At 40.5% G+C, this 27126-nt stretch overlaps 1 protein-coding gene across 3 annotated transcripts in view; it reads right to left on the reverse strand.

The window, feature by feature from the left end:
- Positions 1-27126, reverse strand: part of LOC149154060 (insulin-degrading enzyme-like 1, peroxisomal) — a 699115-nt gene that overhangs the window by 147441 nt on the left and 524548 nt on the right. For all 3 annotated transcript variants that reach the window (XM_089445417.1, XM_089445416.1, XM_089445418.1), the window contains one exon: positions 12523-12627. In XM_089445417.1, the coding sequence (XP_089301543.1) occupies positions 12523-12627 (105 nt within the window). The remainder of the gene's footprint in view (positions 1-12522; positions 12628-27126) is intronic.

Consider the following 27126-nt stretch of genomic DNA (forward strand, 5'->3'; position numbering starts at 1 on the left):
TAACTTGTTAATTAATAGATCAAGTAGGTAGGAATAAATCAACAAAGTGCATGGAGGGTTTCTAAATGGTAGACTTAGAAACTTCAACATGGTATCAGAGCGTGGTTGCAGATCATAGGAGAACCGAGGACATCAGCTGAGCAGAGCAGCAACAACAGAAAACAGTTGTCCCGAGTGATAGAAGCTGTTCCTAGCAGCAAGGAAGGAGTGATGCAGTGCCTGTGTCATCAAGTTCGAGCCAAGAAGAGGTTGCGCAGAGGCTGAAGGAGGCAAAGACAAGCTCACGGAGATGCCAGGAGGGCTGACGCAGTTGGCTGAGGGAGCTAGTTTGCCAGTGCCGGGCTGCGCAAAGCCTAAGAGCTCTCACCTTCAGGTTGCTGAGGTTTAGGAGGCTGTGGATAAGTTATAGAGTGGAGTTGGTGGGCTACTGTAGTCAGAACAATACTTAACAGGGCAAGGCCAAGGAGGAGGGAGTTTCTACCGAGGGTTTCTAGCCGAGAAATCTAGATCAGTAGTGCAGTTGCATAGACGATCAGAGTAGGGGGCATCTCGACATCAGCAGAAGGGTTTCCAGGAGGGAAATCAAGGCTCAGAGGGAGTCACAATGAGAACTTCCAGGAGGGAAGTAGAAGAGCAACATGGCACTACACGGAGTAAGAGACCAAGACAGACTGGACGGAGCCTCACACTTCGCAGTCTGGAAGGCCAGAATCTTATTCGTACTTGACAGAAATCGTGTCAAGCACTTGGCCTTGAGGATGATAGTGATCCCAGTTGACCCAACTAATAATGACAAGTACGAGGAGGCAATGGCGAGGGCCAAGAGCATCATCCTTGACGGGGTCAAGGACCATGTAGTACCACACATTGTCGAGAAGGAAACGACAAATGAGGTGTGGGAGGCCCTAGAGAAATTGTACCGTCATACTTCTGTGCAGAGAAGGATGTTACTAGAAAATCAGTTGCGGTCATACCAGATGAAGAAGGGAGAACTGATTGACACCTTCTTCGGTCGACTGAATGAGATCCGGGATCAACTGACTTCCATAAGGGCCACACCGGATCAAGAATTGATGGTGAGAACAGCCCTGAACATAGTCTCAAAAGACTAGGAGGTATTTGTCCAGAGTATACTGGGAAGAGCGACCCTTCCACATTAGGAAGAAATGTGGACGACTCTTCACCAAGAAGAGATCAGAAGGCTAAGCAAGACAAGAAGCAGCGACAAGGGGATAAGAGTCAAGCAGGAGGAGGAGGATGTTGCCCTAGCATTTGAGGGAAAGCAAGAGAAACGGAAGAAGGACCTCTCGAAGGTCAAATGTTTCCACTGTGGGGAGCTGGGTCATTATGCGACCCAGTGTCCAAGGAAGAAGAACAAGGGAGAGGCCTCCGAGACCAAGGTAGCGCCAGCAAGGGCAGAGAAGGAAGTGGAGATAGACGATGACTGTGCCATGAGTGCACACACGCCACTTGAGCAGAAGTGGGGAGACATCGAGCTGTAGTCAGACAGACTACAGGCGATGAGGGGCAGGATCCTCGAGGTACCCAGCCTCTTGGATTAAACCATGCTATGGGAGCCCCGAAGAGGAGTAGCAGGACTGGCGGATGTGGGTAGAGATGGATGTGGATGAAGCGGCAGAGAGAGCTACAGTGCAGAATCCCCAAGACAGCGCGAGGCTAGTAGGCTACAACAGTGCGAGAGGCACGGGAGTGCTGCACCAGTGCAAGATGGCACAGAGAGGTGTGCAACAGTGCGAGATGCAGGGAGTTGTTGCAGCAGCGCAGAGGTCAGAGAGGGAGCACTTTTCAGTAGCAGAGGGAGCTTCAGCATCAGGAGTACTCTAGCCTGAGAGAGAGGTTAGAGTTGGGAGATCAGTTACTTACTTCTTAGTAACTGGGTTGCAGTGCAGCAATTAGCAGTGGTAGTGCTATGGGCAGCATGATGAGAGGGGTTGCAGTGCAGATGCAGTAGTGGCAGTGGCAGGGCCATGGGCAGCAGCATGGATGTAGAGGGAGTTGCAGTACGGATGCAACAGTGGCAGTGGCAGGGCCATGGGTAGTAGTACAGGATGCAGCAGTGCAGAGGATGTTGGGCAACAGGCCTAGCATCAGCACAGGGACCAATGCCGGATGATCAGAGTGATGCTCAATGAGGAGTATTACTAGAGCAGAGTCCTCGCTAAGAGGGCGTGTTGATTTGGGGTAGCATCGGATGTGCTCTAGCCATGAAATTTGGTGGAGAGGTTAGGGGACATGAGATCTCCAATACCCAGAAAGGGTTTGGGCAGATTCTAAACAGTTAGGGAGATATTAAAATAATTAATATTTTAATGAGGAAATTAAAATATTAATGTGAATTAATATAAAACTGTGTTAGAATGGTCCAAAAGACATGGATCAAGCCAGATCTAATCTTAGCCGTCGATTAGGGACTTAATCTCAGCCGTTGACTTGTCAACGAGAAAAGTATAAGAGGAGGCTTGAGGATCACTTGGAGAATACACCAGAGTGATAAGTCATTCTATTCTCTAGAGCGGGGTTTGCTAAGAGAGATAGAATCAGTGATCAGTTGCAGCGAAGGGGAGTGAGTACGAGGCAGAGAGGCAGGGACAGTGCCGAGAGACCAGCGCAGAAGCAGAGAGAGGTAGACGCAGAGCCAGAGGGAGCCATGCAGAGGCAACAGAGACTGCGCAGAGCCAGAAGGGCCTGTGTCATCCACGTAGAGGTTGCAGGAGTGACGCAGAGAGCCAGAGAGGCTACGTAGAGCCTCAGTACGCTGACGCAGAGGCCAGCAGGGCTGGCGTTGGGCTTTAGATTGTGCTGGAGAGGGGTTTTGTGGGGCAGGGTTTCCGAATACCTTTTTCCGAAGATAGGTATTGTTGCCAGATTTTTATCTCTGTCGGGTTAGCCAGTTTGGCACCTAGTGTACTTAGAAAAGAGCTGCTTAATAATAAAACCCTCAGATAGCTGCACCGGTTTTCCCGCATTGGGTTTTTCGGGGACATTAGTCCAAAAATAACGGTGTCATTTGTGTGCTTGTTTTTGTTTCCTTCAGTTGATGATCTGTAATATGTTAAGCATGCACTTGTATTTATTTTCAGTCTTTACATGGTAAATAACTTGTTAATTAACAAAACAAGTAGGTAGGAATAAATCAATAAAGTGCATGGAGGATTTCTAACTAGTAGACTTAGAAACTTCAACACCAGTGACAGGAAAGGAGGTCAATTTATCTGCAGAAGAGGAGGTTGATTCAGCTAGTGCGAGTTAGCCCATTTACCCAGTGCGCATAGTTGGAGCACTTCCGGGTGTTGCTTCAACTTGGGATTAATAGTTGTTTCTTGGTACAGCAGGATGCAGACGTTTGTGGCACTGAGTTCAGCCGAGGCATAGTACATAGCAGCAAACGTGGCTACATGCGAGGCCATATGGCTTCAGAAGTTGTTGGTAGCCTTGTTTGGTCAAAGGATAGAGATCACGATGATACATTGTCACAATCGGAGTTGCATTAGACCATCAAAAAACCCAATGTTTCACGATAGGTCAAAACATAAAGATATCAAGTTCCACTTCATCAGGGATTGTGTGCAGCGCAAGATAGTCCAACTACAATATATACCTACAGATGAGCAAGTAGTAGATATTTTGGTGAAGACTTTGGGGAAGACGAGGTTCATCTTCTTAAGAGACAACTTGGGTCTTATTCAGAACACCTTCCTCGCTAAGAGGGAGTGTTAGTTTGTGTAGCTCAGACAAGTGTTCTAGTCTCTATGGTGTCTACGAGGTTAGGGAACACATTTTCTCCAATACCCAAAATTGGTTTCACAAGAAAATGCCTTAATTGGATTTAATTAAGCAGTTAATTAATTTTCCTAAGTCTAACTTATGGAAATAAGCTTAATTAATTAGTATTAATTGGGGTAATTCGATTTTGCTCTAGATACTTCCGGAAAAGTCACTTGATGGAGTCAAGATGATCTTCACCATTGACTGTGATTAGATCATGGTCGTTGATTTCTTAACAAGAGATTATAAGAGCAAATAGATGGGGTTGGAGAGACACACTGGAGCAGTTCGACTCACCCAATTGCAGAGATAACAAGGGTGCAGTTGAAGCAGAGGGAGACACCGACAACAAGGGTTTCAACAGAGATTTGGGAGGAGATTTCTGGAGAGGACTTCCACATACTTTCCAGTGTTTCAGTGACAAGAATGGAGGTCAATTTATATGCAGAAAACGAGGTCGATTCATCTAGTGCGAGTTAGCCAGTTTACCTAGTGTGCATCGCTGAAGCAGTAATTCCATTTCCAATAGCCAAAGGAATTGCCATAGGAGGTGCGAGTAGCATCAAGAGGCAGATGGAGGTAGTTTTACTTGCAAGGAGTGATTCCCAAGGTTGTGTGAATTTTCTAGAGAAAGCATAGCGCATTTTTGGACAGCAATGTGAGTGCCAGGGAGGAGTACGAGTGTGCTGGAACAGGCCAGATCACTTTGCAGAGGAGAACTTGTCTCCAGATTATTTTTCCAGTGGAGATTATTATTTTTCATAGCTTTGCCAGTATCAGGAAAGTAGTTGTAATTTCTCTAATCACTGAAGAATTAATAATATAAACCCTTATCTGTTGCATTGGTTTTCCCCACATTGGGGTTTTTCCAGGGACATTTGTCCAAAAATATTGGTGTCATCTATCTTGTGTGTGCATTATTTCTCAGTTCTTGTATTTAATTTGTGAAGATTGCAGTAGTGAATTTATCGTTATTTGTCGTATTATTTCTTAAGACAAATAAACTGCATAATTTAGGAGATTAAATTCCAGTTATTGCAATTAGTGTAAATTTCACAAAGTATGGGAATGACTATTCAATAGAAAATTGTCTTTTTACTTGATATATTCAACTTTGATATTATATCTTGAGGCAAGTACTTAATGGAAGTGCTATGGTACCTTTTTGAGCATAGTATGTTAGTAGAAAGTGCAATTTGCAGATCCATTACATTTGGAACTATTGTTGTTTTGGGCATCTTTGTTGGTTTTTTCCCCAAGGAAAAATTGTAATATTTTTAAGGAAACAAAATTACATGTTGTATATGCTCCAAGAGCATTCAATCATACTAGTCAAAATTGGTGCCTAGGAAAAATAGTACAATGAAAACAGTAAAAACAACTTGGGACCAAGTAAAAATACTTAGTTAGCCTTTTCTTCCTTTCTTCTTTTGCACTTTCCACCAACCTCCTAGATTAGGAGTAGCATTTACAATTGCTAACTGGTTCTCTCCTACTATCATCAAGTTTTCCTTATCTGAATCTAACCTCTTAAGATACATGAGATCAGTTATAACCTCCCAACTCCTTTTCTATGAGGATCATCTCCTTCTACAATACTGGGATTGAAGTTCCTGCTACTTCTGAACCTTTTGGACTTGGTACCATTATTGCTTCTTGTTTTCCTCCTCTGTTTGATAATATTTCTTATGGATTTTGATTTTCCTCAATTATGGGATTACCCATTTCCCCTTCTTCCTCTTCTTCTAAGAGGTGTTTCTCTGGAAACTGCCATCCCTTGGGCTTTTTTCCTTGTTTCTTTTTCCTTCTTGAATATTTCTTTGCCCGAGGGCATGAATTTTGTAAATGACTTGTTTGTGAATAAATACGACATCTAAATTGTCATATTTTCAAAGTCTAAAAACTAGGTCCAACACTTTTTGTCATCTAACAGATGAAATCGATTAGGTAAGCCTTTACTAAGGTCTACCTCCACACAAGTTTTGGTGAAAGTAAAGATTGTTTCTTCAGTTCTCTATGTGTCCATGTTTATGTACCTCCCAAGCTTATTTCCAATTCCTTCTAGTACTTTATGATGCCAAAAATGAAGAGGGAGATTATGCAATCTGACCCACATCGACATTTTGGAAACCACCATTGTATTAGCATCAAATTCTGGGAACCATGGGGTTATAAAATGACTTGCATATCCCAAAACCCATGGACCATCTCTCAAGACAAAATACCTGTCCTTCAATGTTTCAAATTTTACAATGAAAAAACCCTTGGAACATAAATGAATATCACAATTAACTGTCCAGGTGGTAAAAATCCACTAAAATAGATCCATTGGTTTTGGCCAAAAGCCATTAAATATGCATATAATTGTCTGGGATTACAAGATTGTACTAATGTCATTTACCTCTGAAAGATCTACTGCCATTTCTGGAACTTGGTTCAATTGTTTCACAATGTAGGTGTTAAACACATACATGGCGAATGCAAAATTATGAAGGATAAGCATTCAATTACGTCTATTATTCACATTATATACCTTTATAATACATTCTAATGATCCTTGGTTTCCATATACCAAGTGGTCTCTTGGACTCCCTTTGACTATTTACATTCCACACCAACCCTTAGAGGATTAGGTGTCCAACATTCCCCCCCTAATCCGAAGGGGTATGTATGAGTCCAAGAAGAGAGTTGTAATACAAAATGTGCAAAAATATGCATGGTAGCACTAGGTTGAATGTGCTCTTTGGAATGTTGCCATAAGGTGGTGGTTTAAGGATGAACACCAACACTAGATCGCTTAGTGCAGTTCCTGGAACTCTTCCAAATCTGGCAAGAAGTTGAATTCTTCTGCTAGGGGAAGTGATCCAAATGCTTTGAAGAGGAAGACCTTTAACCTGGAAAATGGAGGTATGCAACCTGCATAGAAAAGGGAGAACCTCAACCTAAAAAAGGAGGTCCCAAATCCCGCATAGATAAAGATGGTTTAAGGCTGACCACCAACTGAATGCAATGCTCAGGGGCATGTCTGTCTCTGGCTACAACTCTGAATCTGGTATGGCAGGTTGTGGCTCAGGATCGCTTGATGTGGCTTTCAAGCTTGTAGATGACCATCACTTCCCCCCCTGTCAGATACAAGGTGAGATGATGGAGAAAACTCAACTGCAAGACTTTTCAATACTTTAGAAGAAATTTTGACATATGACTGAAATATCTTCTTGGTTGTTGAAGCCCATTGCCAAGAAGCGATCCATCCAAGATGAATCTTTGTTCTTGTAGGAAGTTTGTTTCTGAAACATCTGTTTGAAGAATGAGTATGATGACCACAATGCTTGCACGAATGAAGATCAAAACAATGATCTTTCATATGGCCAACTCGGTCACAATGTTGGCATATAACATTATGTTGTTGTTGTTGTGGAAGAGGAGTAGAATCTGGAATAGCTGAAGGTGAACTGCCATGAAGAAATCCAGCACTCTGAAACTGGATGGGCATTGAGTAATCTGGAATATGAAAGGGCACATCCTTGCCATATCCCAGTCTAGTTTTGTGCTTGTTATGGACAAGCTCTTCCCAAGGTCTGATGATGGGCTTGGGAAGTGCAAACTGAACTTCTGCATCTGCATGTAACTTTGTTGCTTCATTGGGCCCTGGATCTGAATCAACCTCAACATTATTGACTTGATGACTTGTTGGCTGCTGATAGGATCTTGTTTCAAAGTCAGATAGGGGATTGTTCTAAACAAAAACAAGCTTAGAAGGATGTCTTTGCTGTTGTAACTCATCTCTCTGTAATTGTGATTCAATTTTTAAAAACTCTATCTTATCTTGTGCATTTTTCAAATAGGTTTGAATATCAGAAAGAGTGTCCTTGCTGATTTTAAGTATGCTTTCAGCAGTAGACACGATTAGAGTTCTCAATAAATCTAATAAAGTGTCAATTTTAGCCATTTTATCAACAACTTAAGCTCAACAATAATGACCAAGGGAAACTCCAAAACATCAAGCTCTATATGCCAAAAACATGAATGAGACTTTGATGGTGACTGCAATTTTCGAAAATGATGGCAATTTTTATCTTATTTTTTCACATTTACCTTCACACCTTTCAATACAAACCACAAAAACTTGCTTTGCATAAGAGACTTTAAAACATAGAGCATATGACTAGTGATGTCACATACAACAACTTCACTCAAGCTGCATCAAATGAAATCTTATGTTAAGAGATTCTTAAAATTCCCTTGCTATAGTTGGAATGCCAATTCATACCTTGTGCACCGTATTTGGGGCCGCGTTAATTAGTAAAAGGTCGCAAGTTTGTACCCAAAAACGAATTCTCCCAAACCAACATTCACAATGAATAGAGGCTCAAAGGAAATGGTGAAGCGTGGATTTTCCTTAGCTTTCAAAGCAAAAGCACCAAGGCTAAACACATATCTTGAGTCCTTCACTCCAACACATGATTCCAATTCTTGATGATATCGATGAACCCATTTCATAAATTTGTGCTTACTGAGTACTATATCCAGATAGCATTTTACATCATTTACTCAATAAATGAGGTCCGCACCACTAGCGTCGACAACCTCTTCATTGCCATAGACACCAAATATTATGTGGGGAAGTGATTTACCATCCTCAGTAAAACAATTATGTCGCGGCATTCGAACTGCAAAGTAGTCTAACTCAAACAAATCACTGCTGAAATTGGACAAAGTGAGGCATTTATTTTGTAGAAGTAGATATGGAAACCTGAATGAATGCCAAGAACGGTGTAGCACACATTCAACGCACTATTCCCACTATGCATTCCCACTGCTCAATGCACAAAGAATCAATACACAGAGTTGACTACGCACAGATGAATGTAAACAAAGAGAGAGGCCAAATCGTGGCTTAAGCTCACTTCAGGAAGAGTGCCTTTTATTTTTACAAATTCTTAGTCTGAATTGATGGCAGAAGCTTTTTCCGAGCGACCGGAGTAGAAGAAAATGACGTTGTTCCACTTCTTCAACTGTGCAACTCTCATCTTCAGGCCCCACGTTGTCTATTACACAACCACTCCGTTATCTGAATAAGATATTGTTGGAACAAGTGTAAAAGTATCTCTTGTCTACCATTCGCGCAAGAGACGTAATTTCAACCACAGCGCAATCACAATGGCTCCATGTTCACCACTGAGCGAGTGTTTTAATAGACAATGCGACTAGCGAAGAGAGGGCTTGCAGGACTTGTATCAACCACCATGGTTTTTTCTCTTCCTGCGACTAGATCGCCTCTGGTGGTACCTGGCATAGAACAATGCATACACCACTCATGGCGACCAAATCTGCTCAGTAGCAGTCTCGTCGGTGGAGGATTTGTAGCGAAAGGAATTCAAGGAGATATATCAACAGTTCAGTCATTACCGCATGCACTATTCCAACGAACTAGTGTGTAGATTCAGGACCAACATTCATCGCAGAGAATGACAACTGTTATAAATATCAACACTTTGCTTCACTCTAATCAAACTCACAGTTAAAAAAAGGAATTCCTAAAATACAAATGGAATGCGATACTGTATCACACTAGCTAGAGATAGCTATCACAAAAGTTTCATTTCCTGGAGAAATCATTGAGGATAGACTTGCAACAACCACTGTGGTCTTTGTCACTACAGGGGTCTTCAATTGTGTTGCCAACACACAGGTCCATGTGAATACTGCTCAACAAAAGACTAGGACACATTCGAGTAACGGGTAGGATAGGCACACACGGTATTGACACTCAACAAATCCCTTTGTCCAAATTTTCCATTATGGGTAGATTCTGCAAGTTATCTACCTCTCAGACCTGCAATTCAGGTCAGAGGAGTTACACGAAATTAGTGGAGCGTTAAGATCCCTACAGGCAGGCACAAAATGAGGAATAGAAAGCTCAGTTCTGACAAGCAGATAGGGCAGGTGTAGAATGAGGAATAGAATGCTCGGTTCTGACAAGCAGATAGGGCAAAACTGACAAACATAAAACTAGTGGCTCACACTTTGATCAGGGCAGGTATTTGCCTCAAGCTCTGATACCATGTTAAACACATACATGGCAAATGCAAAATATGAAGGATAAGCATTCAATTACGTCTATTATTCACATGATATACTTTTATAATACATTCTAATGACCCTTGGTTTCCATATACCAAGTGGTCTCTTGGACTCCCTTTGACTATTTACATTCCACACCAACCCTTAGAGGATTAGGTGTCCAATAGTAGGGGCTTGGAACGTTGAAATTTTGACTAGATTCGACTGGAGCATCGGACTTCCCTTTGAGGACATCTTTGAATGATGTGGATCCATTAGGTTTCTTTGGGTTTAGATTGGAAGACCCACCCCTCATTCTCAAGCTCAAAGAAATTGTCGAGTCCTTTCCCACTCCATAATCTTCCAACGGATATTGATCTTGCAACACCTTGCCCTCATATTCAAGCACTTGAAAAATTGATGGTATAGTATACCCATATGGGTTTGGATAGTATACTTTAGATTTTCCAGAAGATCTTGTTCCCAGATCCAATAAACAAAGGATTTCCCATTTAGATTTTTTTATAAAACTTTCAAAATTTTTGTTCCTTTGTTGTCTCGTCATAGGATCTGCCAGATCTGAGGTTTTTTTGGTCATATCTATAATTGACAGATCCAGATCTGGGCATTGAGAGCTCCTTTCTACTTGGTTTGCCTCCAGATCTGGACCGACTTTGTAGATCTAAGGTCGGGGGGCCATTTCTATGCCTATGTCCTCCGTTATGTGCGGATCATCATAGTCAAAGCTATCTAGGGTGACTAGGACCAACTCGAGACCATTATTGGCTATGTCATAGTTCTTCAGATCCAGTCCCTTCAAACACACATCAACACGATGAGGAACGGCATGTAACTCAAAGATGGTCTAGAGCACAAGCATGTATGGTCCACTTGGCAACAGATCTACCCAATGGTGACTGCCATGAGCCTCTAGGGCAATCTTAGACGATGATTTAGCACTAGAGACAAAAACTAGGCCAAAAACTCTTCTGGAGTCATGTCACCTTCGTCTGCCATTTTCAGAAAGGAAAAGTTGAGCTCCAACACCAATATAGGCTCCAAAAGCTATAATGGAGTCCCTGGAAATAAAATCGACCTCATGGAGAGAGAAGTCAAACCGCTTGGAGCCGCCCCATGGCTCTATTATAGAGAGATCTAGCCATCCCCGATGCAACAGGAGTATCAACAAACGAAAAACCCTCGATGCCATCACTCCACCCTAGTATTCCAGCATCTGTGTTGGTTTAATATGCTTGATAGTCAATTTTCCTTTATGTACAATTGTCTTGGACTCCTCTGCTCAATGGATAAGGCACTCATCTACTTGAATCCAACATCATCTATTATTTCAGACATTAAAATTTTGTTTTTCCAAATCTGCTATTAGTTATCTCTTGCACTTGAATAAAGGATGATGATAACATAGTAGTTTTGGAGACATGAAATCCTCCTCTTCTAAGGTCACCTGGAACTTGATCAAATAAAAAATAAATTGTCTGAGGAGAAAAAATCGTTTTCATGCACAACACCTTACTAGACCCCATGCTTTTATGCAAAATCACTTTAAGACAAATTTATTAAAACTTAACTTGAAACTTAACTAAGTAGTTAAGGAAGCATCAATATAAAACCTATAGCCTAAGTAATATGACATGTCCCTCAAGGACCTTGTGTCCCTATCATGCATGTCCGACATGTGGCATGCTAGGATGTATGTCTAACATGTGTTTGGCACGTCTTAAAATAGGACACATGAAAAAAATGTGTCTGACATGTGCCCTAGACATGTCCTATCATGCCAAACACCAAGGGATGAAAAGATGTGTATTTTGATGATATGGATTTGGATAGCAGTGTTGAGTTTGCATTAGCCAACTTGGAGCTTAATGAACCAATTCTAGAACTGGTCACCTTTGATGATGGTGATCTTCCTAAGGGTTCATCCTCCACACTAGCAGATGCAGATCTTGGATTAGACATAGAAGAGGATGTCTCGGATTAGACATAGAAGAGGAGGATGGAAGAGAGAGAAATGACAGTAGTGGGGATTTTGATTATTCAGACATGGAGAGGGGACAACTGACAGTAATGAGCTATGAGATTCTTCCATCAATGGTTCTAGTATCTACCCTCTTTTGTATTTGGAGAGGGGACAACTGAAATAATTTGCTATTGGCATCTCCAGCTATAGTATCAGTGATTCAATATCTATGTAATACATTTGATTTTGATGACATTAAATGACTTAATGAGAAAACTGCAGTTTATGGTTCTAACTCTAAACTTCTATTTTATGACATGTATTGAATATTCTAATTTCCTATGCATTTGATTATCATTCATGTAGTAACTACCTGTATCAATACTTTATGAATGTTCTATTTATTTCTTTAAATGGATCTTTATGTCTATATCTTTATCCATAAGTTTCCATTTTTATACCAAGCTATTCGTGATTATCTGTAGATTGCATCACAACTGTTGTGCCAAATTACAGGCCAGCTTGTATTATTATACAAGAATATTTTTATTAATATTGCTTTTGAACATAGCATAGACATACCTTCCATCACATCTTTTGATGATTTAAACATTATACACTTTTAGATTTATGGATAGATGGCATTAATATATTTTCGATCTATTACATATAAGAAAGAAGTAAGCTCTTACCTTGATCACGGAAAATCTATCCTCCTTGACTTCGAAGTGTACTATCTTTTCCAAAATCTTCTCCAATAAAATTCTCATCTTATGATTGTAACCGACAATAGTCACCTGAAAATGTTCCATTGCAATTATTAGTAACAGCCATAATGAAATAGCATAGAAACAACATTATTATGTACAAGTGGTACTTGAAGGTAACTTTTATATACAAGCAGCATTCATTTCATCAAAGAAAGCCCCAAATTACACATTGACAAAGATTCCATCAATTTGTCTACATTGAAAAAGTTGCAAATGTTGGACGACTGTGAAAAAATAACTCAATTCCCGATTATAAGATATAATGTCAAAGATACATGATATTGTGGTGCTAGTTTTCTTCTGGTAAAAGGGAAAATGGGTTCTAGATACCTTTCCATTTTTTCAATCTTCTAAGGAAAAAGGAAGAGGTGTAATTTGTATGTCTTCTGGTGACTGCATATTGACAATTTATTGAAGTGTAGAATTGTTGATAGAGCATAAAACTGATGGGTGGAGTACAACAACATGGGTATACACAATTGGGGCATGAAAACAATTGTTAGTGATATGCTAGAAGGTTATGATGTACCTGGTGGTACTCACGAGTAACCATCATTAAATTATAAGGCAAGTCATGAAAACCAAAAAGATAAAAATAGTATTCTTTGATAAAATATGGTTCATAATGAAAAATCGTGGCCATTAGTTGTAATATTCCTTTAGGGAAAAATGCAGTAAATAATAAAGATGAACTTGAATCAGAAACTAATAACAAAATTGTTGAGAAATCTAGGGCAATGATATTAGGTGATTTCTCTTCTATTAGTAACTGCTTGTGAGTGTTTTTACTTCTTTAGATTAGGATCATCTTTTACTCAGGTTATTAGTGTTCTGCTTCATCAAACAGCTACCAATGCACAAACCATAAAGAGACAAGAGACACAAAATATAAGCTGTCAGACAGGGTTAAAACCTCTCACTCTTTCAGAGGAAAACCAGCACAAACTCTTCTTATAGAGATTCCAACTGACGAATATAAAGACCAAGACCCTTGACCTATTCATAGTTTTAAAATTCGGCTGATTCGAAACGGAAACGGCCGAGTTGATCCGTTTCATTGCCCAGAAATATGACTCGGTGGAGGAAACGGTTCGGGAGGCCGAGTCAGCCATGACTCGGCCGAGTCATTGAATGATTCGGCCGAATCATGGCTGACTTGGCCAACTCGGCCGTTTCCACATCTACTCAGCCGAGTCATTAAATCCGGCCAGTCACCCAAAAAAAGGGATTTTTCTAATTTTTTTTTAACTTCTTAACATTTAGCTGATTGTTGGGGACTCCAAGGTGTTTTCTAAATTGGTTAAGTGCTATTTGGGGTCCATTCCCCTCTCCTAGTATTGATATGTTATTCAAATTTCATGGTAATGTTAAATTCTTAAAGTTACTTAAATTTTTAACATTACCATGAAATGACTCAGGATGTTTGAGAGTGGTTCTGGCCTCATTGGATTTCATATGGAGAAAGTAGAATTTTAGATTTCATTCAAAATCCAGCAGACTTATCAGTTTTTCAGGATTTCAGGATTGGACGATTGCAATGTTTCCATTGAATTTTGTCATGTATTAGGGTATGGAACTCGTATTTAATCAAGAGCACCAATCCCTCTATGTACTTTGATGTTAGTGACATTGGTTGTCAAACTCCTCCGGGATTCACTCCCAAACCAGGGGCTTCTGAAATTGTCACTCCCACTCCCATTTTCGCTCTCGCTCCCCACTTTTGCTGCCGCTCCCAAGTAACACTGAACCAAATGATGTTGGCAACTCTAGCAGTTGCCAGTAGTACTGGTCACAAACTTTTGTTGTACAGGCCATTTATAGCCTCCTTGGTTATGTGTTTTTGTTTTGATCTCTATATCAACATCGTGTATGTATTGGACAATGCACTGGGTGCCATTTTGATAATGGATATATTCACAAGCCTACTTTGATCATATGTTATCTTCTATCTATATTCTAATGCTGTGTGTTTGGAAACATGAATGAAAATCTTTAAAATTATGTGTTTTTATAAAAAATAAATATTTAATGTATTTTTTACAACGACCGAGTCACTAAAATCGAGCCGGCCGAGTCAATACCGAGTCGGAGTCGGAGTCGGAGTCGACCCTCGGCCGAGTCGGAGTCGGAGTCGGAGTTTTAAAACATTGGACCTATTTGCCCTTCCAAGACCAAGACACAAAACTTCCTTGATAAGATTCTTCTTGCTTTTCTTCCTCTTTCTTGGCTACTTTTTAGAATTCGGTTTCCTCTTCACTGCTTCAGAACTGTTCCTTACTTCGGCTTCCTTGAGGAACTTAGAGGACTGTACTTCTGCCCTTACCTTCTTACCTTTGCACTGGTCTTCTGCCCCTGCACTACTTACTGTACTGCTACCTTACCTCACACTGTACTGCTATTTCATCTCGCACTACACTGCTGCCTTATCTCACACTGTACTGCTGCTTTATGCTTCAGATTACGCTCTTTCTTGGCTACCCTTTTCTCGGCTCTTTCTTCTGCTGTACCTCGCACTTCTACTTCAGTACTTACCTTGCACTGCACCCTTACTGTAGTCTTATCTTCGCACTATAATCTTGTCTGAATTGCAGACCCCTTAAACTCTTGTTTGAAAATCTGTCCCTAACTGAAATTCGGATGGCTCTATTTATAGTGGTTTGCCACTGAAATAATCCGACCTGAAGAAGGTAAGCCGACATGACTGTTAGGAGGAGATAATTAAAATTTAATTTCATTTGAAGCCGACTTGAAGAGGGATGACTGCTTGTCTTGGAGGGATACTTTACATTTCTATTGACTTATACATAAGTGTAATATGCCCAAGAAGGGTCCTTCATGCATGACATAGACTCAATTTGACTTTATGACCATTCCTATGGACTCACAATGGGAGCCATTACTAAAATAAAATTCCTTGCTCATGAAACCCATGAGACAAGCATTACGATAATTTTATTTTTCTTTCTTTTCATCAATTACATAAAATCACAATTACACATGTCATTATGAAGACCAAACCTAGTTACTTTTCAACAAAAATAACACAACCAACAATTAGATACACAGTGGAGACCAACAAAATCACTGAGCCATTTTATTAAGTTGCCAGAAGGAGTACATCAGTAGGAAGAAATAGAGGAAGTTGGGCTTGCTAAGCAAGCAGAGAAAAACCAAGAAAGATGCCTCTAACCCAAGTGAAGTATAGCCCAAGATGAGAATGTGCACTGCCCAGGAAATTATCTGCTGAAAGTTCACTGAATGAATAAGGGCAGTTACCCTGGAAAATGACTGGATCACCCTGAAAATACACCTGCCAAATCCTCTTCAAGAACCCAGAAAAACTGAGAAAGGGTTTGGCCCGATCCCTAAAAGTGTGAAGTCCACCAACTAGTGTGAATGGACCAGCTGAGCAACTTATGCAGCCCTCTGCAAGAAACAATGTCATTGGAAACAACCCTGTTACCCACCACCTATGGGTGACCCCTATAGGATAATTTTTCTCTGAGATTTGTCTTCAGCTGGTAGCCAACAGCCCCTTGCAGCTACCTGATAGCTCGATGTGCGCCTATTCTTCGCCACCTGAGCTAGTTACTGTGTGCCCTCGCTCATCTATCATGATCATATCTTTGAAGGTGGACAATCAAACCCCAAAGGTATGACTTTTCATTATGTAATTGGTTGTTTATGCTTGCTTCTCTTGGGCACATCTAGGCATGGATTAGTGGGGAGATTTGTTGATTTTTGTAGCATCGGATGTGTTCTAGCTACAAAATTGTGTGGAGAGGCTAGAATACATGTATTTTCCAAAACCCAAAAATCGTTTCTGGAAATTCCACATAAAGACAACTTAATTAAAATAATTAATTTTTTTTTAATGGTTCCTAAGTCTAAACTTAGGAAATCTGGTTAATTAAAGGGTATTAATTAAGTCATAGTGAGAATCTTCTAAAAGAAGAAATGGATTGATTTCTTGTTAATCTTAGCCATTGAATATGTTTTAATCTTGGTCGTTGGTGCGCCAACAGAAGATTATAAGAAGAAGTCGATGGGTAGATGGAGAACACACCAGGGTAGAGACTCAGTTGCTTAAGTAGATCGATTTTCTCAGTGGATGAAGTTCGGCAAGAGAAAATCAAGTCAGAGGGTGAGTTGCAAGTGGGAGAGAGAGGGCATCAACATAGTCTGAGAGTGCAAGACAAACTTGGAGGGGGCAGCACAAAGGAGGGACACAGATCATCAGTGCAAAGGGTTGATGCAAGGCCTACGCAGTCACTGTGCAGAGGGTGACTCAGAAAGGCCAGCGAAAGGGCAGGAGGTCCTCTTCGGGGTCAGAAAAACGTTGTGGAGTGTGAGAAATTCACCTATAAATTTCTCTCAGTGATTCTTCCTCTATTTTGTCTATCCGTGTCTTGTACATAAATTATTGTTGAAGATTAATAAAAGAAGCCATCATCTACTGCATCAGTTTTCCCACATTGGGTTTTTTCGGGGACAATTGTCCAAAAATAACTGTCACGGTGGTTATATACGTGCTCGTATTTTCCTTGTATTTACTTTCCACATAATTTTATTTGTGAAGGTTGTAGTGTATGTATTTTGATATTTGTCGTAGAAAACTGCAAATGATTTGTTTAAGTAATTTAACAAATAGAAGAAATATTATTAGTTACTACAGTAGGATTCGGGATCACCGAATTTTCACATGGTATCGGAGCACTAGTAAAGCAAGAAGAGCTCAGTTGCAGATGGAAGAAGGATTTCGAAAAGCACTGTGTAGGCAGCAGTTTGAAACCCCAGAGAGGTTGAGAAACCCATTTGCTAAGTGGGAAAAAAATTTCATGGAAAAATAATTCTCTGAGTAAGTCAACAGAGAATAAAATTTTTTGGATTGAGATTTTTCAGAAGCAGAGGGAGCAACGCAACAATTTCCACGCAGAGCAGGACATGTATTTTTGCAGCTCCGAATTCAGTGTTGGGAAGGAAAATAGCACAGAAAATTAAGGATAATCAAGAAGTCTTAGAATTATCTTCCAGATTGGAAGATGAGTTTGCCTGTCTGTTAGGATCGGCTTCAGTTGCTGTCTGGTATATTAACAGCGGAACTTCAACTCACATGACTGGAGTAAGGGAATACTTATCGAGCTATCAAGAGGAGCAAATGGAATTCCAAATCATATGGGCAACAGAACTAAGTGTACTCCAGTAGGGACTAGGGAGAGGCACCATAGATTTTCAGACGGAAGAAGGAACCAGTATTAGCGCCATGAATGTATTGCATGTGCCAAGATTGGGTATGAACCTAATTTCAGTGTCCCAGTTGCAGGACAAGGGATACGATGTATACTTTGTGGAAAGGAAAGTATATGTCAAGCATCCTACCTGGAAGAAGGTGAGATAGATTGGAGCTCGAAGCAACAGCTATATAGATTGCAGATGGATTCTCCAATGGCACTTATAGGTAGTGATAACAACATAGGAAGGAACTGAATGAACATGACCTGATAAGCAGTGACAACAACACTAGGAAGGAACTGAATGAAGTATGGCACAAGAGGATGGGACAGTTGCACCATGGAGCACTTAGGATGCTCAAAGAGACTTGTTGATGGTGCTGGACCCGCCAACATGTAAGGGGATCTCCTCGGTAAGAAGTCCCAATTATACCTCAGACCATTTGGTGTAGGAGTCCCAGTAGTGGGTCGTACGGTAATGCATTGATTGCGATTTCACACAGAGGCAAGTAAGATGTCTCTATTGGTAGCAAGGGTGTGACAGCTGCAGTAAGCCAAGGAAGGTGCATGAGAGGTTCTAACACACTGAGGGTGAGGTGAGTGCGCCCCTTGGAAACCTGTAATAGTACGCGGCTTGGAAGGGAACACACGAGCGAAGATGCATCACAAGCTGGAAAGCAAGTTAGTGAGCAATCCAAAGTGATGGTTAAACCAACAGCACATTTCAGAAAGATTCATACATACTTATACAGAATAGTCCATACATGCATGCATAAGCAAACAAATACATATATCATTTAGAGTAAACCAGATAGCATAGAATACAATACAACATATGCATGAAACGTGTTGGCTCTGTTATATTAAGTGTAAGTTCCAGTCATACAATACATCCATGTCCAACCACTAGTTCCAATAGTGGAACGTTACAGCCACAACTGCCTGCTCCTCCAAAGAGATGTACTAGCTCTGCGCAGTGGAGAAGCCAAGGCTCGTTACAATACTGTCCAAGCTTTCTCTAAGATACTCCTATCGAAGCTTGGCTAACCAAAAGCCTTTACAATGAGTTATGAGGTTCTATTTATAGCAAAGGGTGGGGTGACCCTTGACATTCCCCTTTGTGACAGTTCATCTACCCTCATGACTCTTCATCTACTCTATGACTGTTACATCCAACTATTGACACTTGAACTTCCACTTGACATGACATTACATTACAATGCACATGTGCTCATGTGAGACAAAATGGCTTGAGCAAGCCATGCAAGACATCACTGACACTCGGTCCATTGTGGTGAGACCAACTCTTTGACATGCTTGTGATGGTGAAGGTGGTGAGCTAATGCCAAGCTTGGTCGTCCGTGATGGTGTGCATGCACCCCATGGTGACATCTTGCTGAAGCGAACTCTTGCCTCCGTTGCATCCGGGTGCATTGGTGTGGCTCCTTCATCCAACTCGTTTGCTAGCATGCACATGGTCTTCTTGGTGCAACCGAACCGGCAACACACTGATGCATAGTGTCTGTGCTAATCTTCCAGTGTGTGCTGGTGGTCATGCGCATCAATTGTCAACTACATGCTCAACTCCAGTTGGACTTGCTTCTTGTCTTCGCCTTGGTGAGTGCACTGAATGGGTTGGATTGCATGTGTGTGCAAAATGACATGCATGCTGCTGAATCCCTTGGATGTGATCAACAACACTGCTCACCATGTCTACTCCGTGCCAGCTGTTGGGATGGATCTATAACTTGTACGGGCGCAGTTTCATCCGTGAGTGCATGTTGCGCCCCCTGTTGTTCCTGTTCTTGCTGCAACTCACTCGCTCTTCTGTGCAGCTCATGTTCTTCCTTGAGTTACTGCTTCAGCGCATGCAACTCCTTTGTTCCATTCTTTGTCTTTGCACGATCGCGTCGTCACTTCAGAGCCTAAGTCTCCAAAGTTGCTTTCATCATCAGTGGACCTGCTTGAGCTTGCAACTTTGTTCCACCTCCGTGGTGTCAACAACCTTCCTCTTGCATTTGTTGCATTCGATATGCAGCCTTCAGGTGTTGTTCATGATGTTGCTCGCTGTGATGCTACTACCGTCATATCTTGATGTCCTTGTCTACGAACAACTTGATGTCTTCGTGAGCAGGCAAGCTCATAGATACTTGATCGACTGCATCCCCAAGTGTGCTTTGAATGGTGTCTTCGACTCTGCTCTCCTGGAAACCATTGTACTTGTGCTGCTGAGAGGCAGATGAACACTTGCGATACATAGATACCTGGCAACACTCATGGCAAGCAATCTGTTAGTCGAAAACCAAAATGAACTTGAAACTGACTTGCAACATACATGTGTGATTGATCATGAAGGTTGTGCAATTTCGGCTGGGAGGTCGGGAGACTCAGTGCCAAAACTGCGCAAGGCATAGTTTGGGCTACTGGGAGGCTGACTGATTGTTGGAACTGTGCAATGCACAGTCCAGTCTGGTTGCTGACTACTAGAATTGCGCAATGCGCAATCTCAGCTGGCAATGGTTGCAGGCTCAATGACTGCATTGCGCAATTTTCTGGGCCAGCAGTCACTGTCCCTTAGAATTGCGCAATGCAAGACTAGAGGACAGTCACTGGGAAGAAATGCGTATTTCCTAAGAGGAAGACAAAGCCTTCCCTCTCAGGATTGCGCAATGCTGTCTTGGTGAGGCAGAGTCCGGGCCAAGGCTGCCCAGACTCGCCGACGGGCAACTGAACACGAATGTGAATGCGAACGCATGGCGATATTGAGTGTAATCATGAATGAATGATCGTGCATGCAAACGGTAAATGACAAATTCAGGAAACGGAACAACATGCATGTGAGTGAGGCGAGTCGCCGAATCGACGACCATTCGTGAAAAACAATTTCATGCATGCGACAACAGTGAGATGTTAATGAAAACTGAAACGGTGCTAGTACAAGCTAGTATGTATCAAAACGACAGCAAGCGTTCACTGAAATCAAGCAGACAACGTTCCTACGAAGCAAAAAAAAAGCGCCAGAAATGCAACACTGTACACAAGACATGGAAAGCGGGCTTACCCCAAAACAACTGAGTTGAATGTGTCGACAGCTCCTAGATGCGATGTGGGATGTCAGAGCTACAAGGTTGATGTGAGGAATGAGCTCTGAAACGTCCAATTGATGAGTTTGATAAAATCGAGGTTGTGAGTGACGCGCATGCCACAAATCTAGGGAAAGCGACACTTGGTGGGAGGTTTCTGAAATGATCCTTGCATGTAACCTCCAACTGCCAAAAATAGGTCCTTGAAACAAGGAATTCCTTTGCATGCTGCCTTGGGAGAAGCAACCCATGCATGCAAGTCTGTTTTCCTCGGTCCCGGAGGGAACCGATCAACTCAGCTGCACATGCAAGAGGCTGCTCAACTGCTAGGAGGAAATGCGCATTTCTCGCTGGGAGCTGGGTTGGCTGCTCAGAAGATTTGCGCAAATTCTGGGCTAAGCAGCCCAACTGGGAAGGATTGTGTAATTTTTTGGGCGAAGCTTGCTCAGCAGAATTGCGTAATTCTGGGGCCCAGCAGGTTGCCAATCAGGATTGCGCAATTTCTGGAGGGAAGGCTAGTTGCCCTCCAGATTTGAGCAAATTCGTGAAGGAGCTGCTTAACCTGCTGTTGAACCAAGTCTGGATGAACAGGGGGAAGGCATCAAGGTCTGATCAACAGGCTGTCTCTCTACAAGAAAATCATTGGAGCTTGTGTACTTGACGAAGCAAGACATGCTGCTGTGAAGGTTGGTAGGGAGGCTCCAAAACGAAACTAAGACAAAATTTTGGAGGGTGGTTGTAGCCGCTACAACACTTGGCGACACATTGGTAGAACTCCAACTCTCTGAAGGACCTTGTTCGTGAAAAACAAGTCTAACACCTCCGGAAGTAAGGTGCATCAAGCAAAGGAAGGTGCATGAGAGGTTTGTTGACCACTACGTGTCAACTTCCCATAGCAGTACACCCCCTTTTCTTCGCAAAAGGGATAGCGCTTGATTGACGTGTCCGTGCCATTCAACAATCATCGTCGACTTGATCAATTTATGTTGTAAACCCAATCTGCATGTGTGAATTGTAAATAATCTTAGCAGAGTTGAGTCATGTATGTAAATTGCCTAGGCGGACCTAATTTTCTAGTGATAATCTATGTTCCGGAAGGTTTTTTGTCTCACCGATCCATGATCGGCAGAGTTTTCCTTCAGCCTAACTCCAAAGCCGGAATGGATTTTGTCATTAGAATCTTAGGAGAATCCTAGTGTGTTGATCTGCTAGATTATAGTTATGTCGCAGAACTGGGTGGTCTATGAGGGTCTATGTCAAATGGGTTTTCCCCCTTTAGATGTAAAATTGTAAAAGTCATGATGTAAAGTGTCTTGAGGGTTAGAAAATGTTTTAATCCCCTCATAAGTCCTAAGTCCTAGGTCCTAGGTGATTTTTCCAAAGGCTAAGTTCGAGGATCTTGTTGACCACTACGTGTCAACTACCCATAGCAGTACACCCCCTTTTCTTCGAAAAAAGGGATAGCGCTTGATTGACATGTCCGTGCCATTCGACAGTCATTGTCGACTTGATCATATTATGTTGTAAACCCAGTCTGCATGTGTGAATTGTAAATAATCTTAGCAGATATGAGTCATGTATGTAAAATTGCCTAGGTGGACCTAATTTCCTAGTGATAATCTACGTTCCGGAAGGTTTTTTGTCTCACCGATCTATGATCGGCAGAGTTTTCCTTCAGCCTAACCCCAAAGCCGGAATGGATTTTGTCATTAGAATCTTAGGAGAATCCTAGTGTGTTAATCTGCTAGATTATAGTTGTGTCGCAGAACTGGGTGGTTTATGAGGGTCTATGTCAAATGGGTTCTCCCCCTTGAGATGTAAAGTTGTAAAAGTCATAATGTAAAGTGTCCTGAGGGTTATAAAATGTTTTAATCCCCTCATAAGTCCTAAGTCCTAGGTCCTAGGTGATTTTTCCAAAGGCTAAGTTCGAGGATCCATTTAAAAATAAATTAAAAATTAAAAAAATAAAAAATAACTAGAAAATAAAAAATAATAAAATTTATAAAATAAATTAAAAAAATAAAAATAATAAAATAATAAAATAAAGTAAAAACCTAAAAATAATAAAATAATAATATTTTTGAGTAAATAAATGTAGAATTTCAATTTTTAATGCATTAAAAAATTCGACGGATGAGATTAAGAGATGTCTTGATCCTCATCGACGGTCGAGATCATTTTGACGTGGATCACTCGAACTAGCCGTTGGGAATTTTTCCTTTAAATAGGGTGCTAGGGGTCATTTGAGATCAGATTTGATCTGAGAGTCTGGTGCTAAAGAAAGCTCTCTTGTAGTCATTTTTTGTGCAATAAAGAAGACTTTGGGGTTAAAAATCTCGCTGGTGTTACTCTTCTGAAAATACTGTAAGATTGTTCTATTTTTTCTGCATAATTTTATTTTCAGCCATTGATGATAGCTTAATGAAGATTGATCTAGGCACAGGTATCTTGTCTGATCTTTGGGGTTTGAATGATAATTTAGATTCTGAAATATAGTGGCAAGTATCTCCATTTGATCAGGGTTTCACTATTGTTTTCTCCCTCTATGTTAATGGTTGATTTTAAGCTGTGCAGGAAATCCCTTTTTCAGATTACCGGGCATTAGGGGAAGTTCTCGGCTGAACCAGCCAACTCCCGGATTGTGTTTTCCGAAAGAGCCCAACCAGTTCTTGATCCCGGGCTAATCATTCGAAATTATTTTTATGAATGCATGCAGGGTTTTCTTTAGTATCTCACATTAAGTTTAAAATTCTGAAAATATTACTATGGATTATTGACAAATCTGGCTGCTTAGAGCCTTAGATCTGTAAATAGTGTAAATTTTGTAGCTGGTTTTTAAGGTTTTATTTTCAATCATTGCATATATTTTCTGGGTTTTCGTTTTCCATTGCAGGTTGCAGGCACAGGCTATGAGAATTTTTTAGGGTTTCATCAGATAATCTCAAGCATTCTGCCATCCGGGGTTTCATTTTTTGCAGGGACATTCTCCAAAAAGATTTTCAAATTTTCTGGAGAAATTCGAGGTCCTGTACAAGCTTGCAAACCCAACGCATCATCCACGTAGCCCCCATCTCTTATTCCGCTACCATATGAGCTCCTCTCTGCAAAATTTAGATGCCAGCATAGCAAAAATCAAAACGCAGCACCATACTTCTGCCACAAAACGTTGCCACAGCTCCCTGCGTGCATTTCTCTTTCACGTGCTGCTCACCTTCGAATGCCAGAGCTCCATTTTGCTGCTGTCGAAGACCTGCGTTCCTCCTGCACACATTATGCACAACAAACTCGCTTTAAATCTAATTGCTAACCTGCCCTTCGATCCACGCCTGCCACTGCTCGTCGTTTTCAAACTGCGCAAAATCTGTCGTCACCTGCAATGCACTGTAAGAAATCACGTTTTTTATGAGCCAGGTAATTGTTATAACACAGGCCAGGTAAATTTTATAACTATTATACGTAAGTTTGCCTGCGTTTTTGGTTTCAGCGTAAGTGCAATTAGATGAATTTAGACTTTGACTTTTTTTTATTTCAGATTATAGTTTAGATGTTTAGCGTAGGTTTAGTTTTCAACGTCATTTTATTTTATAGCGTAGGTCTTTCTGTTTGTTTGATCTGATTTAGGTGTATAAAAATTAAAATCAAAAATTCGATTTTCCTTTTTGTTATTTAACTTATAACTTAGTGCATGTATATATTAGCCTAAGTTTGGTCTTGAATTTTTTTTTTCTTCTCTTTCCTTTAGTTAAATTTTAGTTTGACATTTAAAATTTAAATAAAAAAGGAATTTTATTTTATAAAATCAAATAAAAAAAAATCATAAAAAAATATAAAAAATAAAAATTCATAAAAAATTCGTTAGGTTTAGTTAGAGTTTAAGCTTTAGTTTCAGATTGGATTTCTTATAGTTTTAAATGTTAGATGAGATTAAATAGGATTTTATTTTTTTCATGTTTTAGTTTTAAGTTTAAAGTTTTAAAAAACATAAAAAAAATTTAAATTTTAAAATCATAAAAATAATTAAAAAAATATAAAAAGCCCCTTTAGTTAGGGTTTTGGTTAATTTTTTTAGAACTAAAATTTTAGTGTAGATTTAGATTTTTTAGTTTCATTTAATTTTAATTTTTGTTTTAAATTTTTGTCTGAAAAATATAAAAATATTTTGGAAATTTTTGCCAGATTCAGTATTAGCTCGGGGATTTATCACGTTTCCTGCTCAGATTAAAATTTTGATGTGGGAATTAATGTTTATCATTCATTTAAACATGCTTAAATGATCATGAATGTGATATCTGGTTAGCATTTGAAATTACGTGGTTGTTTAAAGCATCTAACTTTTTTTTCGAAATTTTAATTGCTGGAGCATCATTAAGGCATTGTGAATTTACTGGATATCTTGCATTGCTCGGGTTATTTGATGATAAATGTTTGTTTTACATGGTTCATATTTCTGCAACATTTAATTATTCAGTCATCAACTCTATAAGGCACTGGTCTATTTACTTAGTAAAATCATTTTAGTGCTTGTTTCCTCGTGTCTCCCAACCCAACTGTTTCACAGTTGGTCATTCATTTTCCCATAGGGTCTACCCCCCTTAGCCGCGGGAGACAGGCTTAAACGGAGAGATCGGGGATCAAAGTGACAGCCCCCAGTCTGAGCGTTGTCGTGACAATCTGTGCGACAAAATTTTTTGGCGCCGTTGCTGGGGACAGAGTTTTTTTTGTCCTTGGTTTATTAGACATTCATCATTATTTCTTCTTTCTTATTTTTCATTTGAGCTGGCAGAGTCAAATTTTTTTGGCATCATCTCATCTTTTACGCCATTCATTAGCCTGTCAAACGGCCAACATTCTTTGGCGTCTTTTGGTCTTTTCATCACCTTATCTTTCGTCATATCAACAACTTCTCTTCGGTTTGTTTCTTGTTTGGGTGGCGACTCCATTTTCTTATTTTTCCCAGATAAGAAGCCTTCCTCATATCTGCTTGTTTGTTGCTTTTTGGATCCTAGAATTAGATTCATTGTTCAAGTGGTGACTCCACTTCTTTCATCTATTGATTTTCTTGAGCAGAGATCTCTTTCTATCATCCATTTGATCCCTTATTATTCATCATGGATTATTCGTTTAAGCCAGTGTGGAAAAAGTCCCGAAAAAATCGGGATTTATTCCTAAAAACGCGATTTTTTCAGCGAAAGGATTAAATTGGTCAATTTTTTGGCGATTTTTTCATAAACGAAAAAATCGCGATTTTTTCTAAATACTCCCGATTAAATCGCGAGTCAATCGAAAAAATCGGCGTGAAATTTTTTTCGCTGATAAAATGCCGCAAATGGTTATAACTCGGTTTAGTTTTTGCGATTTGGTTTGTGCGTTTTTCATTGCATTTGGAGAACCGAGAGAACAAGGGTTTGCATCGTGCAAGCATGGAGAGGAGCCGGATTGAATCATTGATAGCATTGCTGCATTTGCCAAGGTTGACCGTTGAAGTTTGAACAATCTGCCGTTGGATAACTGTTCCAAGTTCCAACTTCCAGTTCAACTGTCAACATTGCCGGTAGCGTAGATCCTCATCCAATGTTAAATAATAAATCTTTCCTGTTTAATATTTAATATTTATTGCTTTTGATTTCTCAATTTTGTGGGTTTGGAACTTTGAAAATTTTCGTTGGAAACTTACGTATTTCTGAAAGAGTCTGTGGTCTCATGGTTCACCATAAAATTTACCTCATACATTTCCTTGCATGATCAACCCACCAATCTGTCGTCTTCTGCTCACGGTGCACCTGTGCAAATACCCTAATGTTACCAAGTCTACCACAAAGATTTATGTCTCCACTTGTAGGGTCTCGGCTCTCTCTTTTGCATAAGTATAGACCACTAAACCAGGTCTCAGGAGCAGATCTTTTAGGCTGATTCTATGAGCTGGAAACAACCCTAACTAGGGCATCAATGCTCTGTCCAAATAATTTGGACAGCCCTCCATCTCTACAAGACTTTTCTCACTGCTTTGGCTATCGGTTGGCTCATAATACTAAGAAGAGAAATAAGGAACTCTTCCATGATCTGCGAAAAATGACAAAGTGATACCTATGATATTCACAACTTGTAACGCTAATGTCTATGTCACACAGAACTTTCAGCTCATGAACATATGCTGCATAATGTAAAGTTGTTTGTACAGGGAAGGACTAGCTTTATTTGAAAATTATGGTTTA

Source organism: Pinus tabuliformis, chromosome 9, assembly GCF_031772625.1.
Source record: "Pinus tabuliformis cultivar Carrire ecotype Pingquan chromosome 9, CPIR1, whole genome shotgun sequence".
Lineage (NCBI taxonomy): Eukaryota > Viridiplantae > Streptophyta > Pinopsida > Pinales > Pinaceae > Pinus > Pinus tabuliformis.